The sequence below is a fragment of the Myiozetetes cayanensis genome, unplaced genomic scaffold, assembly GCF_022539395.1.
Source record: "Myiozetetes cayanensis isolate MyiCay16 unplaced genomic scaffold, myiCay2020 scf16, whole genome shotgun sequence".
Lineage (NCBI taxonomy): Eukaryota > Metazoa > Chordata > Aves > Passeriformes > Tyrannidae > Myiozetetes > Myiozetetes cayanensis.
Window position 1 is genome coordinate 16,534,273 of NW_026087270.1, and position 19,104 is coordinate 16,553,376.

A 19,104-nucleotide genomic window follows, 5' to 3' on the forward strand; every position below is an offset into this window, starting at 1 on the left:
GCAGAAACCCCAGAGGAAAGTGCTTTCCTCCTTTTCCCAGGCTTGGTCTGTGTGATGTAAGACAAGGAGCTGTGGGTTTGGCTTTTTTTGTATTTTTTGGGGAGGGTTCTCCCAGGGGTGCCGTGACTGCTGCAGAGTTCATGTGTTAGAGACCAGGAACAACTCAGGGCAGTTTTTATGTTTGCCTACTTTTGATTTATTGATGTTGTCCCTGCCCATGTTGTTGTTTTACAGACCCCAGTGACCCCTTCCTGTTCCTGACCACGCAGGTTTGCCTGTGCCAGCGAGATGCACAGCAGGCGCTCACAGTGGTGCCAGCCTGGTTTTTGATGCTGTCCACAACCTTCTGCCCACACGTCTTTTCCATTACATCATCTTTATTACACGCTTTTGACTAACATCAAGCCCAATCCCCACCCTGAGTCCTCAAAGCCAGGCGGGGTGGCTGCAGTTGGGGTGCAGAGCTGGACAGAGATTGGTATTTGGGGGATTCAAGTCCTTCCTGCTGCTGGTGGGGGGCATGAGGGGAAGCATAGGGAGCAGCAAAGGCATCCATGGGGAGATCTCTGGGTGCAGGCCAGCCCTTGGATTCCCTGCTAGGCACAGCACAGAGCCCCCAGCCCTGTCTGCTGGCCCCGTGTAGGTGCCCCCGCAGTGCTGGGAGCACCCCCAGGATCCGTATGGAAATCCCCCCATTGCAACTCCCCGGCACAGCCTTCTGCACTCGGGGACCAGCACGTCGCCCCAGCTCTGCCCTCACTCCCCCTGAACCCTCTTCTCCAGCTCCCCAAAGCCACGTGGAGCCGCACAGCCGTCCCCAAAATACGCAGGGACGATGTTGGGGGGGAACACATCAACACTACCCACACTGGCCCTCGGCCGCGCTACCCTACACAGCGGTACATGCACAGCGGCCCCCCGGGCACCCGGCTCGGGCTCTGCCCTCTCCTCCAGCCCCAATAAATACCCAGTTAAATGGCACCAGTTACACCCTTGGGGTGCTGGTTTGGGGGCTGCCCCTCAGTCAGGCAGCAGCTGCTCCAGTTCCTCCTCGTTCAGGCCGTTGGTGGTGACGATGTGATCCAGCTGCTTCATGTACCGCTCCAGGTCCTGCATGAAATGGGGGATGCGCGCCTTCTCCAGGACCCCGAATTTCTTCAGCCGATTCACATCTTCGTAGGAGACCTGATGGGAAGCAGGGGGACAGGGTCAGTCCCCTCCATTCCAAACCCTAGCAGGTGCCAAGGGAGCATCTGGCCCCCTTGCAGCCCACCTGGTTCACCCCCTACCCCCCACACTGCCCAAATATCCCTCCTGCCTGCGGGGAGGCAGCGGGAAAGCTGCTGGGGATGTGGGATTTGCAGGGATTTGTAGTTTTGGTAATTTTCTGTCACTGCAGGGCCAGGTGACAGCAGGACTGCTGTGGCTGAGGGCCAGCAAAGCTTAACCTGCTGGGTTAAGCCTCTTCCCGAAAGTCTCCCACAGAGGATTACGGATTGTCCTGTCCTTCCTTGCATCCTACCCAGCACTGCCTTTCCCTGCTCACTGAGACCTGCAAGTGCAGGGAAAGGCAGAGAGGGGAAGGGCTGCCAGGCAAGGGCTGGGTTTTGGGAAGCCATGGGAGCGAGAGCCTGTGTGACCTTCAGGATGGGATGGGATTCTGGGATGAGCCAGCCCCACTCCATTACCTTTCCAAGCGCAGCCAGCAGCGGGAAGTCGATGGTCTGCCGATGGCGCAGGATGCGGAGAATCCCGTCCAGGTAGACCTGGTCCTTACTGAAACATCCTGGAAGAGCAGAAGAGGCCTGGGAGAGGGAGCCTGGCTTCCCTCCACCCACCACTTGCCTGAATGTTTGCTGACTGCAAGAAACAGAATGAGAGCACCGGGCCACGAGTGTTCCAGGGCCCAGGACTGCTGAGTCCCAAGGAATGAGCACTGGGGAGGCAGCTGGGTGCAGCAGGAGTCCCCTACACCTTACTGGGATGGTCTCATCCTTCTTCCAAAGTCATTTTTTTAATGGTGAACCACTGCAAGAATCCAAATGTATCCACAGTAATTCTCATTTTTTTCTCTCCTTTGCTGCTTCCCCAGAAGCTTATGCAAGTCACTCCTACGGGACAAGTGTAATCCCACAGGAGAGCAGTGCTGGGGATGAGGAGGGATGTGAGGGAGGGCTGCCATGGCTACATGTTGTGAGGAAGGGGTTAAAAGCAGAAGACTAGCAGGGCAGATTGTAAATTGCTCAGTCGACCTTGCACCTGGGAGTAACTCTTGATAAGCCTGTCAACAGCAGGCCAGTGATCCTCTGATCCTGTGTACCCCTGCCGAGGTGTTGCTTTGGGGATCCCCTGGTTAGTGAGGTAATGGAAATAAATTTACTCTTGGTGTTCTAGCCACGAGCCCGAGCCACCACTACAAGGACTGGTGATGCCCAACCCACCCAGCAGCAGAACACAGCCACCTTATGGTCTCCTTTTAAAAAAAAAAAAAAATTAAAAAGAACCCTCCCTCCCCAAAACCCAAAGGCTCTGCAACCCCTCTCCGTGGTACCTGGCTGTGAGGTGTCTGTCTGGCCCCTCTTCGCCCGCACGCAGTACTCCCACCGGACACCGGCGTCCTGCACGTACTGCTCCAGGTCCTGGAAGAGGGCGGAGAAGGACAGGCGGCTGGCCCGCTCGATGGTGTAGTAGAGCAGCGCTGCCCGCCACAGGAAGGGCTGCTTGCGGAAGAGGACGCTGTGCAGGCTGGCCAAGCCTTCCTCCGTGGGGTTGGCGGGCTTCAGGCTGTACTGCTTGCGGCCCTCGGAGCTGTGCCAGGGCTGGCGCGTGTTGTTCACGCCCCGGATGTAGTGGGTGCCTGGGGAGGGGGGGACAGGGGTGAGTGTGGTCACCCACAGCCTCCAAAAATGCTCAGCTCCCACCCTCCCTGCCCTGAGTCGCTGGGGTTGGGTGCCAGCTCCAGTCTTGGCCGTGGGGCATCAGCTCGCTCTGGTAGCCAGGAGGAGGCCAGGGCATGGGTAAAAAGGTGGGAGCCCAACATGCCCTCCCTGCACACACAGAGAGGGGTGCAGGTGGCCTCAGCCCCTTCCAAAACCTGCCCAGGACCTGTGGGTACCACCTTGCCCCAGACCATTACCTTAAGGATGCCCACAGCATTCCCCCCGCTGTGCCTCCCACCCCACAGCCACCTTCCCCCCCCATGCTGACCTATCTCGTGGCGCAGCATCCCCTCCAGCCAGTGCTGCCGGGCTCCAGCCAGGTTGATGGCCAGTGTGGGCCTGCTGTCCTCCACCATCATCACCGCCTGGGACAGGAGGTCATCGGTGAGCTGCACCACCACCTGCGGAAGAAGGAGGAGGCAACTGCCATCAGCAGGGTCTTGGCTCTCAGCAGAGCCTGACACGGTGGCAGATGGTCAGAGAAAAGCCACTGACACCACGGGTGGCACTGCTCGGCTCTGCTGCACCGTCACTGGCACGTGCTGCAGCTCCCCAAAGGAACCACAGACAGCAGGAGCCACTGGGGGGGATAATGAGAGGAAAGAGATGATCCCATGCAGGGGATGAAATAGCTCCTTTAATCTCTTTACAGCCAACAAAGCTGAGCAGGCACTGTGGGGGCAGCAGGCAGCTGCTAAGCAGCCTCCTCCAGCATCCCTCCGGCTCCAGCATCGCCTCCACCCGCTTGTTCCCATGGGCTGCCCACAATTTTGTGGCCACACATGATAGGCATGCTCTGGAGACCTGCCTGGCCCTGCTTCTGCATCCCCACTGGCAGTGGGATGGAGCACTAACACTGGCCACCAAAACAAGCCTGCTCTGAACACCCAACAGCACCGATGTTGTTATGGGTCCAACCTCTGCACCCCCCAACAAACATCTCCTTGGGGGCCCAAGGCCCTGGCTCCACTTTCATGGACTCCCCCTGCAGATTCTCCCCATTCAAGGCTCCAAAACACGAGCAGTGAGGATGGCTCCATGCCAGCCCACCCTCACAGAAGGAACCGTGTGTGCTGCCCACAATTCACAGCAGGGATGGGCATCACATGTGCAGGACTAGCCAGTATCTTTCTGCAGAAAAAACCAGCTATTTTGGGAAAACTGGCTACTGCAAGCACTGGAGCCAAGGGAGCTGCTCTCCATGAACAGGAGTTAATGTGCCAACCAAGCAGCACTTTTTGACCACCCAACTTCAGACCTGCAGTGACTCAAAGCTGCAGCATCGCTGGAGATGGTCCCTGGGAGCTCTTGCATCCAAGGTTTGGCAGCGGCAACCCTAAGGACAGCAATCAAAACTCTTCCCCTACATAGATATTAACTCTACAAACCATCTGTTATTTCCCAGCTGACAGTTTTCAGGATGAAAACATGTGTATGCATTACTAAGGGACAAATCTTTTAATAAAAAAAAAAAAAAAAAAAAAAAAAAAGGAGAGGAGACTGAATTAGTTTGCTTTAAATCAGATTTATTATTAATATTACTATTTATTATGAAAGCCAAAAGAGCAGCGTAACAGAGTCCACCGCTGGGCAAACAAACAGCATGAAATACTTACAGCACAACTGCTTACCTGGATGAAAATACACCAGCGTGAAAGGGAATCCCTCCAGTGCAGAGAAGAGACTTACCAGTTCACCTGTGGCTCCCCACACAGAGCCAGTCACCCAGGAGCACTGGCAGAGGGACTCCTGGCCTTGCTGGAGACCGCAGCTTCACACACGCTGCCATTCTGCTGCCTGCTGGAGCCCTTCTCCTGCAGCACCAGCCCATCCCACTGGGCAGCACCACTTGCCTTATTTCAGGACCCTCCAGCTTTGCTGATGTTGTTACAACCAGGGCTGTGACTCCAGCCCAAATCCTGCTCCTGGAGCAGCAGCGCCAGCCCTCGGGGTCTGTGACCTCTCTTGCTCTGAGCAGCCCCCCCAGTGAATTGTCGTGGCCCATCAAGCTTCTGCTCCACTTTTGTGGATTCAATGATGGAGAAAAAGCTCATCCCAAGCACCTCTGACACTGAGAAGGCAGCTCAGAGACAGGGGGACACCACGGATGGGATCCCAGGAGACACCAGCTAGTGCTGTTTAGGCTGACAGCATTCCACAACCCCAGGGATTACCATGCAGCACTTACCAACGGGGCCGGGTGTTTCTCTGCTGCAAGCTGTGAGCTCGCCAAAATCCATACGGAGGCCTCCGAGCTCCGGCAGCATCACCTCCGTCCTGAGGCAAAAGAAAAGCAGCAGAGCTTCAGGATCTGCAGCTTGGACCCCGAAAAAAGCAGCTTTTGAGGGCACGAAGTTAATTGCAGCGCGAATACTTACCCAGGAGCGCGCTGCCTGCGGTGCCGGAAAGTGGGATCCTTCCTGCCTTTGCCGATCGGTGACGGGGACACAGGGCAGCTGCCTGCAGTGGCTGCCACCAGCCTGGCCATGCTGCCTGCCAGCACTGACTGCGGGCAGGGGCACACCAGCCGCTCGGTCTCTGGGCTAATGCTACCACCGCGTGAGTTCCTCCTCTTTTTCGTGATTAGGAGGTGTCAGGGAAGCAAAGGGCACAGCAGAAGAGACAGGGCACAGATGGTGAAAGTCAGGGATCAGAGATACAGGTGCAGGGAGGGAGGAACACGCCTGAAGCCACCCAGATCCCCGCCAGGGAGTGAAATTGCCGGCGACGCAGAAGTTTCAGCAAGTTCTGTTCCTGCACAGGGAGCCAACATCGCTGCATTGAGAGCAGGCAAAACCCTTCCCTTCTTCCCTACCCCAGAGACATTCTAATGGTTCCACAGGAAGGAACAAACTAGTGCTTTAATTGTTTTAAAAGCACTTATCAAAAGTCCCAGATAAAAGAGCCACATATCTCGCACACCCATGTGCAAACACAGTGATTGAACCCTGCATTGCCCTGAGTTGGAATGGACCCACAAAGTTCATCGAATCCAAGCCCTGATAGCTCTGAGCAAAGGGAGAATTACACAGGGTTGGAAGGAAGCCACTTTACACTAATAATGTAAGACAAAAAGATGGCTTTGTGCCCAGCTGCAGCCCGGTTAATGGAGGAGAGAAGAGTTAAACCTGATCAATTGATAAAACCAAGATATAGAGCTCAACTAGCAAGCCATAAGTGCAGGTCTGTAAGACTGGCCAGCTTTCTGTCTGGGTATCGAGACTGGGTCTGGGCACTCAAAGGCAGCTGAATTATAGGAAAAGATCTGCAGAAACCCTTTCTGTCCAAAGCAAAGGCTTAGGAGGCCAAGGGGCCAAATCCACATTGCAGGGACACCCTCAGGAGGGATCAGGGCAAACCACGGGTGCTGGAGGAGAAACATCCCCTGAGCAGGTAGGGCCTCAGGGGACCACTCATTCCCACTTCTGCAGGCATGGAATGCTCTGGGAACCACTGGGAAAGCTGATGCTTTGGAGAAATGCCCATCAACAACCCTGCTTGGAGATGGAGGTGGAAAATCAGAGGTAGGAAATACAGTCTGGCCAAGAGGCAGTGGTGAGGAAGCTGCCACATCAGCCAGCAATGCATGAGCTCTGCCCTGCAGCCGACAGCCCAAGGTAGCCCTGCAAGCCAAACCACACAAAGCCAGCCCCAGAAATCCTTCTCAGCCCTTGAATCCAGGACACTGGAAGTGTTTTGGCCACACCTTGCTGGCAGAAGGGGGAAAAAGAATGCCCCTTAACTGCAGCTGTGGGACATCCTGTCCTGGATGCTGCTGGGGTTACAGAGAAACCAGGTCAGGAGATGCTGAACTCCCTGGGCTTCATCCCACATGGCTACATGGGTGCATCTTAACCACCTATTTCCCAGCCTCAAAACCCCAGCTTGGGGTTTCAAAGCACCACAACCCAGCATGTCTTGCAGGACAGCAGGAAATCTCTGCCCCTGGCTTTGCTTTTGGACGCGTGGACAAAGGCAGCTGTTGGAGACATCTGCCATCCCAAAGCCAACAGCAGGAGATGGCTTCCTGACAGTAATTGATGCCTCATGCACACAGCAAAAGGCTCCTGGCATGGACATGTAGACAAGTAGCAGCTCCCCCCTCTCTCTCAAGCATAAAAGGGAGATACACATGGAAAAAATTCATGGGAAATTGGTGGAAAATCAGCACCCATGCCCTAATGCCAGAGTACAGCGAACACAGCCAAGCAGAAGATGAAAGGACACCACCACAACTCAGAGTAAAAAAAAAATTTCCTCTTTGTACCCAAAACATTTCTTAATCGGAGTCCTTTTTATCAGAAAATAAATATTTTGCTGTATTTCACAAGAGATAAAGGAGGGATGTGGATTACCTCTCCCACACAGCCTTCCTTCTGCATGTACTTTCGGATCACGGACCAGATCTGGCACTTGCTCAGCAGCTTCCCGCCCGTGGCGACCTCGAAGCTCTCGTAGGTCCCATACTTCTCCAGGACTGCACGGATGATCCTGATAGCCTGTTGCACACAGAAAACAAAACATCAGTGCAAACATCCTCCCTGCCCAAAGATTCACCTTTAAAAACCCACGTGCGACGAACCCAGCGGAGACAATCCCCGATTAACGCCTCTAAAATGAGAGGTGGTTCTGCAATACCTGAAAAAAAAACAAAACAAGGAGAGTGACTTGGCTGGAGGTGGCCACCAGGACAGTCAGACACTTCACGCAATCAGCATGACCCCACAGCGTGTTCTTTCTGCTTTTTGTCAGCCTTGCAAGCATCTCTTGCGGGAACGGGGCCAAGCAGAAGCGAAACCGCATCGTCCCAGCGCGGTTAAGGCCGGGATTATTTTCAATCTTTTCTGCTTTCAGTTCTCCTTTCAAACTCTGGTGCTTGCACAACGAGCTCCAGCTTCCCTGCTTGCTCTCTACTCCGAGAGTTTCTTACCACAGCGCCGAATTCCAAGCTTGGCAGCCAGGTTGTGCATCACCCTCTGCAGTGATGCTGCTCCAAACAGGGTCTCAGCACCACCAGCCTGCTGCACACCCAGCAGCCTTCTAATAACAGCAGCACGTGTTCCTCTATTTGCATTAACGTTTATGGAGCATCTATAAAATGCCAACATTTATTAGCACGTTTCCTCCCCCAAAAGTGTGTTCTCACCGTAGACATTTTCAAGCAACAACTTTTCCCGGTCACTGGAATATATATTAATATGTATTAATATCAATATTATAGCAATATATATCCCAAAGCAGATGACAATGGCTTTCACCCAATTCTGGAGGTTTTCCAACAGTTTTATTGCACCTGCAAATGTGGCTGAGCTGCTGCCAGGCCTCCCAGCCCAGGACCAAGTGCTGCTCAAGTGGTGGAGTCATCATCCCTAGTGGGATTTAAAAGACATGCAGATGTGGCACTTGGGGACGTGGCTTAGTGGTGGGATTGGCAATGCTGGGGGTAATGGCTGGACTTAATCTTAAGGGTCTTGTCCCACCTAACACCTCTATGATCCTAAAAGGAGCTTTGTGGTCTGCATCTGGTGAACAACCTCCTCTACCCCTGAAGAAGGTACTGATTTTCCTTCCCTGGGCAGTTTTCACAGCTGTTTTTTATTCTCAAAATACAGTGTCTTCCCAGGAGGAGCTGTGCACAGTTCTGTGCTCTGAGTTTTGTGGTTTTTAGGTTGGGAGTTTTTTTGTTGTTTTTTGCTTTGTTTGCTGAATGATCACGCTCGTTTTTGCAGCTCCCGCCGACCAAGGCAGAAAAAGGACCTTTTGTCCTCCCACCTCTGCTCAGCCACTTTCTCTCTCTCCTCCCAGGGGACCCAAAGCACCAAGCCAAGAGAAACCCAGCACAGCTGGTGCCCAGGAGGAAGACAACCAAAGAGCACACTCCTCCTTGAACTTCAGTGCACGTCCTGGAGAGCAAAATTCCTGAGATATCAGGTTTAGTGTCCTGAGCATCTCCAAATCATGCACCCACCATATGCAGTGGGATAACAAATCCTCCAGTCCCAGCTCCAGGCTGGTGCTGCTCACGTTCACGTCACAAACCAGGGATGTGATCTCCAGGGTGATGAGCCTCCATGGGGCTGGAAGAATCCTCCTGGTTTATTTAATTTTTCTATTAAATAACCCCTTCAGCACATGCAGAGCAGCTGGTGGAGCAGCTGGAGGCAGGGAGCTGGTGTTGGTTTGCCTGCTCATGTCCAAGGATGCTGACTTAGCAAAATGTCTCACTTATTTAAGCTCTATGATTAATGAAGGTCTTTGCAAATAAAAACAGTTTATTACTAACAGTGAGCTGGCAAGGAAAAAGGCTTCCCAAAATAAGAGAGACTGGAAGGAGGTTACTGCAGGGTAAGAGCAAAGGAACAGTGACATGAATAGTCCATCACACGGACACAGGAGAACTCAGAGAAACACTGGTAGAGACACTCAACACTTCATGTCCCTTGCAAAAGGTTTTAGGATCCACGATGAGACCATTTACAGTGGTTACAAGCTCTTAATTCCATTAATTCAAAGTACTGCCCAGAGAAAAATAATCTCAATTATTCATTTTTTACTATGCTGGAAGTCCACTGCACCAAATGAGAAAGTACTGGGGGGGGAAATAGCTCCGAGCAACTCATTTTGCTGCATGACTCAGGGAATGAAACAGCACTGAAACACAGGAGGGAAATGCAAAAAAGCCAGCGAGGTCTTTGCAGGAGTTGGAGTGTCTTCCCTGCAACAGCCTTGCTGGCACCAGTTTATCTGGGGCAGAGGTATGGCAGGCACTGGGAATGATGAACTGCTTAGAAAGCTGTTTACAGAAAGGGCCTGAATCATTGGGATAATAATGCAGGCAGAGGCACAGGCAGTGATGCAGGAAGAAGTAAACATTCAAAAAGCAATAAATAAACCAGCAAATAAGTTGTTGTTTGAACAAAGCGCTCCCGACCAGGAGGTGCAAAGGAACAGCTCAGGCGTGCCAGTGGGAATTCAGGATCAGAGGTTTTTATCTGCTCCCTTCTTTGTGTGGCAGAAAGGATGCTCTTCCCAGAGGCAGGATGCTCTCCCTGGGAGCAAACTGGTTTTGGGGCATGGCTGGGCTCCCAGCTCCAAGCATGGAGCAGCTCCACTCCCTGCATCCCAGAAAGGCTCGTTTGTGGGCAGAGCACCCTGAAAGCACGCTCCTGACCCTGTCCTCCTGTTGAACGACCAGGAGCTGTTTGCTCAGTGCCATCCCCATGGCAGAGAGCAAGCTGGGAATATTTCAGAAGAGGAAACATGGACAGAGTTATACAAAATAATACAGATTCCTCAAGCAGAGTCCACACCAACTAATGTCATTAACAACCATATTTGCTGATGCCTTAAGGATGCTGCTGGAATGGACAACCTTTAGGCCTTCCACAAAACAAGCCAGACTTAACCACCAGGTCATTCAGGCTAAGGACCGCTTCCCACATTGTCACACACGTGCTCCAGATCCTTGGCTGCTATTTCTACAGCAGCAAGTGCAAAAACACACCAGCAAGTTGCCCATGATGGAGCACAGCTCCCAGCGTAAGCAGGAGACAGTTTGATCATAGAATCACAGACTGGTCTGGGTGGAAAGTGACCCTGAAGATTGTTTAGTTCCAACCCCGCGTCCATGGGCAGCACGACTGGGCTGCTCAAAGCCCCATCCAACTTGGCCAACGGGTGGACACTGGTAGCATCACCCAGCACCAGTATGACCAGCACCCATGTCACCCACAGAGCAGGTACTATTGCTGCAGGTAGGGGAGGTAACTAAAAACAGGTTGAAGAAATCACAGGGTGAGCGTGCTGAAGGCAGGGTACAAAAGGTGTTGAGGACGAGCAGGGTCAGGCAGCAGCTGGGAAGGAAAGCAGGCTGTGAGGTTTCACATGGACAAGGAGGAATGGCTTTGAATTGACACAGAGTGGTGGGCTTAGGCTGGACATTAGGAAGAAATTCTTGTCTGTGAGGGTGGTGAGGCCCTGGCACAGGTTGCCCAGAGAAGCTGTGGCTGCCCCATCCCTGGAAGTGTCCAAGGCTGGGTTGGATGGCACTTGGAGCAACCTGGTCCAGCGGAAGATGTCACTGTCCATGGCAGGGGGTGGGGTCTTTAAGATCCCTTCTATCCCAAACCATTCCAGGAGTCTGTGACCATGGACCAGCGCCTGGCCGGCCCCACCATGATACATCCCGGTGGATACCCACGTGGGTACCCACACCCTCCCGCGGAAAACGCAGCGAGCCAGGGTCCCCCCGCTCCTCTCCTCCTCCCCCCAGGCCGAACATCCCTCCCGGTCCCCGGGACCCACCTGAGTCACGAAGCGGTCGGAGGCGGCCCCGTACTTGTCCAGGACGGCGGCGGGCACCGGCTCCGCGTACTCGAACTGCGGGTCGTAGGCGAAGCTGGCGCGGAAGAAGCGCTCCCGCTCCGCCTCCACGTTGCGCGGCCGCAGCGCCACGAGCAGGCAGGGGCTGCGGCGCCCGGCGCCCTCCTCGCCGCGGCCCCGCGCGATGTGCGGCAGCGAGGCGGCGGCCCGCAGCCCCCCGCGCCCCGCCGCTCCCTCCCCGCGCCGCCCCGCACCGGTCTCCGAGAGCCGGCGGGTCCCCCGCGGGCAGCGCGGTGCGGGGCGCGGCTCCGGGGGAGGTGGTGGCGGCGGCGAGCAGGGGCAGAGCGGGGCGCTGCCGTGTGCCGGCCCGCCCGCAGCCCCGGAGCCCATGGCCCCTCGCGCCCATGGCCGCGGCCTCCAGCGCGGCCGCTGCGGGGCTGCGCCGGCCCCGCGCCCCGCCCCGACCCGCCCCGCACCGCCCTGCCCCGGCCACGCACCGCCCGCCGCCAATCGGCGCCGGGAACGGCGGCATCGCCAACCCCGGCGGTACCGGCAACCCCGGCTGCATCACCAACACCGGCGGCATCGCCGGCCCCGGCGGTACCGGCAACCCCGGCTGCATCACCAACACCGGCGGTACCGGCAACCCCGCCTGCATCACCAACACCGGCGGTACCGGCAACCCCGGCGGCATCACCAGCCGCCAGTTTGCGTTTCCAAGGCCAGTTATGTTTCCATCTCCCAGTCGCTTTCCCAGCGCCGGTCGCAGCATCAAGCCCCACTAACATCACCAGCGCTGGCTGTGTCACCAGCCCAAGCCCCGAGTGCCACGCTGGTTGTGTCACCAACCCCACCCACACTGTGACCCTCGATCACGTTGCCAGCCCTGGCTGTGTTGCCGACCCCAGTTGCATCACTGACCGTGTGTTTTTCCCCAAAGCCTTGGCTCCTGAGGTGCCTGTGAGCAGCGAGAACCTCGCTTTTTGCTTATTCCTGGCTCCACTACCCTGCTGTGAAGGACAAGGCAGGCTCAGCGTGCAGAAGCAAATTGTGTTTATTATGTTGTAAATCTGCTGATTTTGAGTTGGTCTTGCCTGAGGAGCCTAGCTCACTGCTCTTGTAAGCCATACCTGCTGTGCCACCCCTGTGCCACCTCCGTGACCACCCCAGTAAGTCAGAGCCTGCTCTCATTGTCCCAGGTGAGCAGAGGCTCCAGGTGAGCACCGTGGGCTCCACAGCCTCTAAAGTGCCTAAACATGGCTTGCTAGCGAGAAGGGCTTGTGCGTACGCTGGAATTCATGAGTGTGATGTTAATGAGCTGGCAGCATGGTTAATTATGCACCCGCTAGTGGGAGGTGACAAGCCTCTGAAATATAATTAATCACCATTCCCAAAAGAAAAACCAATCAGTGTGGAAGTGGGTGCCAGCCCATCCACCTGAGCTGCTGGTCTTGCTCACTTTCCTTCCAAACTCAGCTCCGAATCCTTTGCTCCCCTGCATGGCAGTTTCTGGTGGCCACCATCATGGAGGGAAGCTGGCCCTCACTCCTTTCAGTTCTTTTTAGGCTCCTTAAGGACCTCGTGCCCAGTTAGGATCTTCCCCCCCTTCCCAGCCTCTGGGTTGGATCTCACTTCCCCCGTCTCCCCCTGCTCCTGTTGGCTCCCCAGCAGGATTTCGTTGATGTAACTGAGCGTCAGGTTGCTGAAGACCATGTTGAAGTGGTGGGCCCCTCGCAGCTCCTGGACGTGCACCTTCTGCTTCTGCTGGTGGCGCCACCGCTTGCACAGCTCCAAGCTGCGCGTGTTGATGCTGTCGTCCCCGTCACCGTAAATGATGTCCACGGGGTCCTCGTAAGGGAAACGCTCGTCATACACGTAGGTCTCCGCCGTGGGGAAGCCTGTGCCGTACAGGCAGTACGTGTCCACCCCAGGAGGGGGCAAGTCCTTCAGCAGGTCCTTCATGTCCTCCCACATGTACCAGCCGTCCTCCAGGTTGACGTCGGTGAAGAAGCGCTGGTAGTCCCGGTAGGTGTAGTTGTAGGAGGGTGTGGAGATGAAAACGTGGTTCTCAGGCCAGGCCAGGGTCGTTGGGAACATCCAGGGGTTGGTGGTGGTCATGCGCTGCTCCTCGCGCAGCTTGATGTTGGACATGAGAGGGATGCCCTGGTTGTCACCTGCGGGACACACGGGGGCTCATCAGAAACAGCACCACAACGTACCCTCGCAGATGGAGGCTTTGGGATCAGCCTCTCCCAGCACTGACACATGGCTGTCTCCTGGCCAGACCCAGCTCAGCTCTTCCCCTCCTTACCCCTACCCTGCCTGTGATCATATGTCCTACCCTGCCCATTATCATATGTCCTCTCCTCACCCCTCTGGCTACAGCTATCGGGAACAGCCTTCCAAACTCTTCTCTCCCCATCTCGAGCTGCCTGGAGGGGCTGAGCATAAACAAACCTGGATGTGTGATTGATAGCCCAGAACAACTGAGCCCTGAACTTTCCCTGGCAATCCCAGCACCTCCACTCCTGCCTGCAGGGACAGGAGTGAGCTGAGCCTGATAGTGGGTGGCCAACGTGCATGTCTCCTGCAAGCCTTGGCATTGTGTCTGCATCCTAAGATCATGGAATGAACCCAGATGACCTTAAAAATACCTCTGGCTCTTGTGGCAACAGAGAAAAATATGAGCAGGTGACTTAAGGATGATGCAAGGGGGCCAGATGTTCAACCTCCAATCACATGATTTTTATTCCCATGCGTTTTGGGAGGCTCAGCTTGTGACTTGTGGATATTCTGGGCTGTCAGTGTTAGGCAAGTGACTGTGGCTTTCTGGGCTGCAAACAGTCTAAAGAGGAACTGGCTCCCCCACCTCTTCCAACACCGTGTGTCTCTTCTCTGCCCATCCCTTCCATTTCTGCAGGAGGGAAAGAAAACGGGGAGATTGCTGCACGCAAGGAGTCACCCACCGGATGCCAGGATACGCAGGGGCTTGACGGACCCTCCCCAGGGGGCACCGAGGGAGATGAACCCCCCAATGTACTGATCTTTCCAGGCTTGTGTCTGCTGCAGCAGGAAGTAGAGGACGTGCAGGTTGCCCATGCTGTGCCCGATGAGGAAGACGCCTCTCTGGTACTCGTCGTGCATCTCCTCGATCAGCGCCTTCAGGTTCTGGAAGTACTCGGGCTGGTCCTCTGTGGACAAGAGGGGAGCACGATGGCATGAGGCTTATCCTGCTCCCTCCCCGCATGCAGGGCCTGGCCACAACCCCCAGACTTACGGGGTCCAACCCTCCAGTCGTAGGGGGCTGCCCGAACCGTCTGGTCCCTCACGTAGCCGTTGTTCACCAGGTTCTGCACCAGCGTGTGCAGGTAACCTGCGAGCAGAGAGAACAGGTTGGGGTTACATCTGTGGTCTTCTCTTGTCAACCTTTTTCCATCCTGGTCCTGGTCACAACCAAAATGTCCTCTGGTAAGCCCCGTAGCTTGGTGGCTCCAGCCAGACATAGTGGCTCTGTGTATCCCGTTGCGTACTGGGGTCAAGGACAGGGTGGTCCCTGCGGGCATTCACAGGCTGTGTGTTCACAAGGCTAATGCCCCTCATTCCCAGAGACCTGAGCTCTCTGCAGAACCAATCCCTGCTGGAGACATGGGGACACCTCCCCATGTGCAGGGAGCACGTGGGATCCCCCCAGACACCCCTCGCTTCTCCTCTCACCTGCCAGCTTGCTCTGATCCAGGTATTCCACAGAGTAGGTCTTGCCAAACCCAGGCACGCGGATATGCACCCCTGGGGCATTGGACATTCTGCGAGAGGTTCGGTTGTACACCACCCTGCAGGGACAGGACAGGAGGCAGCAGAAGAGCCATGTCCCCATGGGGACGTGGGGCTGGGGTGGAGATCACTGGGTGGCAGCTGGGAGCTGGGGGGCTGTTTCCAAGCCTTGTGTGGATGGGGAGGTGGACTGGTGCCCAGCCAGTGTCCGTGCCTCTTGCCTGGCATCCCGGGACAGCAGGCTCTGATGGAGCAGGCTGCAGCAGCCCCCTCACCCTGTGGCCCTGGGCGGGGTGGCAGAATTTCCAGTGGGTGCTCAGGACAGCCTGGCTGGGCAGAGCACATGGCAGGAATGTGGGAAAGGGACAGGCAGCCGTAGCCAGATAGTTGTGTTCCCAAACAATCCCGTGGTCCTCCCATATTATTCCCTGTGTGCTCAGTCATGGCCAGGGGGAGGAGAGGGGAGGGAGATCCTTGGTAGGTCATTTCCCCAGGGAGCTCCCGGGGCAGGGTTGAATGGTACCTGGTGTTATCGATCCAGCAGTCAACCCCCACTGGCAGGAAGGTGTTGAGGTTGAGCCAGATGGTGAAATAATCCTCCGTTTTGCGGTAGCACATCCAGTTCACCACATCCGGCTTGTCCAGCTTGGCTTCCAGCTGGTTCCCAAGGCACCCGGGCACTGGAGGCACCACAGAGGGAGAGCAGAGCAAGCTACAGCCCCCATCCCACTCGCCCTGTGGTGTTGCCCAACACAGCTTTTGCCCTGGTTCCCCGGGAGAGGCTTCCCTGGGGCTGCCTGGCTGGGCACCTGCAGGAGCTGCATCCCTGGAGAACAGCCCACTCTGCACAGGATCGAGGGTGCTCAGTGCAGAGATGCAGGGGGAGCATGAAAGCAGTGCTAAAAATGCATCCTCAGGAACCCCTCAAGCTGCCTTTTTCGTGGGGTGATCCCCAGAGCTGCCACCCTTGGCCCAAATGTGCCAGTCGCCACCAGCACAAAGCATTTAGGATTATTCCCCCTGCCTGGCTGGGTTTCCACTCTCCTCTCCTCCCTGCAGCCTAGAGGAAGGAGTCAGTGCTGCTTAGTGCTGCCCAACCCTACTGCATTCCTGGAACCTCCTCCTGGGATAGCGGGACTGCTCAGGGATGCAGAGTTCCCAGAAAGTCCCAGTGCCGGCTCCAGAGACCCATGCACTGTTTTCCTGAACTTTAAACCCTCCACACAGACTGAACAAGGTCTGTGAAATGGTTTGGTGCTGAGCAGGACTGTACTCTGCAGGATTTCAGTGGGAACAGTGTGTGAGGGAAACACACTGGTGTGACCTGGGCTCCCTCGATGGAGGATGACGGTCACCAGGGTGTTTGGTCTGCTCTGGGAGCTTCAGTGTGGCTCCCAGCAGGGATGGGATACCCATCCCAGTGCCCTCCTGATTTATATGCCTGTGCTGGGATCAGACACCACGGAGAGTTTTCCCAGCCCGTGTGCAGGAGCCAAGAGCCGGGTCCTGGTGCCAGCACTGACTGTGAGGGTGAGGACAAAAGGTGAAGGGACTGCAGGGGACAGTGAACCTGGTCAGATGGGAACACCAGGTTATTCCATGGCCCCAGCAGGTCCAAGGACTTGCCCACAGTACACAGCTGGGGTTGGTGTGGATCTTCAATGCCAGGGGCATGGCTGCAGCCTCTGAAAGCCTCGTGCCACGCAAGAGGGGAAGGAGATGTAGCAGTTACCTCCCTCAACGTGCTTCACAGCTCCCATCCTGTGGCATGTCCCCAGGGATATTGGGAGGGTCTAATCCTGTTTTCAAAGCACCTGATTTGAGATCAGGCCATCCAGTGGTCCCTGGTGCAGAGAGAGCCCAGGCAAGGAGCGGGCAGAGGGGATCTTCCTGCTCAGCGAGAGGAGTGGGACCACCAGCTGCTCTGATGGCTCCTAAGGTACACAGCCAGCACTCCCCTGCCCCTGGCACACAGCCCTGAGCTCTGCCTCCCCTTCCAGAGGACATTAGGTAATTATTAAGGGAGTTCCTGTGGGGGCAGAGGGGTTATCGGCAGTCCCAAGGGCACTGGGGGTTTCCGGGACGCCCGGCCCAGGGGGATGGGTTACTTGCGGATGCCGAGCAGCACACGGGGCAGCCAGATCCGGATGGGCGTGGGACAGGCCCTGGGGCTGGCACTGGGGCACAAGAGGAGGTGCTCTGACCATCACAGGTAATCCTGAAAACAGGCACCTGGTGACAGCAACCCGGCTCTACTGCCCACCCCAGGACATGGAGGATCCAGACACTGTTCCCTGCTCCCTGATGCCTCTGGGAAGGGAGTTTGCAGGGTCAGCCTTGGCACTGTGGCAGGGAGGGATCTTCTGCAGTTTCTCTTCTCTTTTTTAAAGGGGAAACTCGGTATGATTCAAGAAAAAGGAGGAAAAAAACCCCAACTCTGTTCAGCAGAGGTTTCACGGCAAAACCTGAGCTCAGATGCCCGGCGATGGCACAGGGGCAAAGGAAGGCAGAACTGTGCAGGAGGGAGGTACCAGCAGGTGGTAGTTGCTCCCACCTCCCCCTTCACCTTCCTGTGCCCCTTTCCCTGCTGGCTTGTCCTCAGGCAGGGTTGGTGTTGGGTGGGATGGGAGATGGATGCCCTTTTGCAGCAACAGAGGAGAACTTAGCTATCACCAGGAATCGGGAGAAGAACACAGGACAAACACTTCAGGGAAGTGGGAGGTGCTGGATGCACCCACTGCACCAGCAGCAGCCACTTTGGGAAGTGGCAGAGAAGGGTGTGCTGCAGCCCTTGTCCCTGTGCCAGCAAAGTTCCCCCAGACCCAAGCAAACCCTCTGGGCCAGATGTGAGATAAAAGAGCCCTGCCTGCTTTCTGAGGTGCCCAGCCTGTCCCCTCAGCTCCAGAAAGCCCTGGCTGGGCATGGCCAGCCCTGTGTCCCTATAACGGTGAATGGGAGGGGACTGAGGAGCCGTGTGTCACCCCCTACCACCACCATCCTTGGTGGCTCCAACTCCGGCCAGCCAAGAGCCATCGCAGCCAAAATCCCACTGAGCGACCAGCAGGGCAGCACCCCAACCTCTCACTCTCTGCTCCGGGGGGTCTGCACAGCACCCACGGCGCCCATCCCACCCCCCACGTGCCGCCCGTGCTGGCGTGACCTTACCGAGTACCACGGGGGGTGTGCTGTTGGTCGGGGGAGCCTCCGGGGTGGTGGTGGGTGGAAAGAGGACATTGAAGAGCCAGAACTGTGCCGTGGGCTGCAGGAGCAGCAGCAGCGTCAGCAGCGCGAACCCGGCGCCGCTGCTCCCCATGGCAGGCTCGGCCGGGATCCTCCGGACGGCTCCGGGCCAAACAGCCTTTTATAATTTTAACGCAGGTTCAGCCAAGAGGCACCCGGGGCTGCAGGGGAGGGGAGAGCTGCAAGGGGCTGGCCGTGAGGAGGAGGAGGAGGAGGGACCGGGAGGGACAAAGGACTGGCCTTATGGACAAGCCATGCCCTGCCAGGGCCAGGCCAGCGGTGCCCAGGGGCTCTTCGTGCCCCGGGAGCCCTGCTCGGGGGTACCACACGTTGAGCAGCTTCCCAGTGCCTCAGTGTCCCTCTGCCCTGTGCTGGGGTGGTGGCTGCCACATTCTATCCCCTGAATGGTGCTCTGGGGGTAACCCCACAGGGCTGCCCAGGGCTGCTCCCTCCCCACCTGGGGGAATACAGCCCATCTCTGCTCCTCTTGCCCTTGGCAGGGGATGCTGGTGCTGCCGACGTGGCCAGGTGGACCCCAGGCACCTGGGAAAAGATAGCGAGATTGGGACAAGTGAAGACACATCTGAGCAGCCCCTTGTGTCAAGTGGCAGCACCGCATTCTCCAGTGCCACCCTGTGCACTGTCCCTGTTCCATGACCCCCTGTCCAGGCTGGCCCATGCAGCATCCTCCCAGCACCCCCCTGAAGGCACTGGGATCCCACAGTTCCTGGCTGCTGCAGGCTCCAGATACCCCAAACCGCTGTGCGATCCCAGCCACGAGCGGGGACGGCCCCTGTTACGGTCACATCCCCTCCCCGCTCCTCTCCCACGG

The 19,104-nt window shown here is 56.5% G+C and overlaps 2 protein-coding genes across 2 annotated transcripts; both read right to left on the minus strand.

Annotated features, from left to right (window-relative positions):
- Positions 1 to 359: 359 nt before the first annotated feature.
- Positions 360 to 11,716, minus strand: MATCAP1 (microtubule associated tyrosine carboxypeptidase 1). The gene is made up of 6 exons (XM_050311448.1): positions 11,244 to 11,716; positions 7,295 to 7,438; positions 3,208 to 3,340; positions 2,552 to 2,857; positions 1,689 to 1,786; positions 360 to 1,185 (listed from the first exon to the last, which is right to left on the minus strand). The coding sequence occupies exons 1-6, from the start codon at positions 11,649 to 11,651 to the stop codon at positions 1,021 to 1,023; spliced, it is 1,254 nt and encodes a 417-aa protein (XP_050167405.1). The 5' UTR covers positions 11,652 to 11,716; the 3' UTR covers positions 360 to 1,020.
- A 581-nt stretch (positions 11,717 to 12,297) lies between these two features.
- On the minus strand, positions 12,298 to 18,421 carry LCAT (lecithin-cholesterol acyltransferase). Its single transcript, XM_050311443.1, has 6 exons — positions 18,198 to 18,421; positions 15,556 to 15,712; positions 14,976 to 15,091; positions 14,539 to 14,634; positions 14,228 to 14,452; positions 12,298 to 13,435 (listed from the first exon to the last, which is right to left on the minus strand). The coding sequence occupies exons 1-6, from the start codon at positions 18,343 to 18,345 to the stop codon at positions 12,813 to 12,815; spliced, it is 1,365 nt and encodes a 454-aa protein (XP_050167400.1). The 5' UTR covers positions 18,346 to 18,421; the 3' UTR covers positions 12,298 to 12,812.
- Positions 18,422 to 19,104: the final 683 nt, after the last annotated feature.

Coding starts and splice junctions, on each gene's coding strand:
- MATCAP1 (XM_050311448.1), bottom strand. CDS start 11,651: ATGGGCTCCGGGGCTGCGGGCGGGCCGGCACACGGCAGCGCCCCGCTC. Junction 2,858..3,207: donor GATGCTGCGCCACGAGATAG/GTCAGCATGGGG, acceptor CCCCCTCCCCAG/GCACCCACTACATCCGGGGC. Junction 1,186..1,688: donor TGCTGGCTGCGCTTGGAAAG/GTAATGGAGTGG, acceptor GCTTCCCATCAG/GTCTCCTACGAAGATGTGAA.
- LCAT (XM_050311443.1), bottom strand. CDS start 18,345: ATGGGGAGCAGCGGCGCCGGGTTCGCGCTGCTGACGCTGCTGCTGCTC. Junction 15,713..18,197: donor CACACCCCCCGTGGTACTCG/GTAAGGTCACGC, acceptor TGGTGCCTCCAG/TGCCCGGGTGCCTTGGGAAC. Junction 15,092..15,555: donor TGCTGGATCGATAACACCAG/GTACCATTCAAC, acceptor CTGTCCCTGCAG/GGTGGTGTACAACCGAACCT.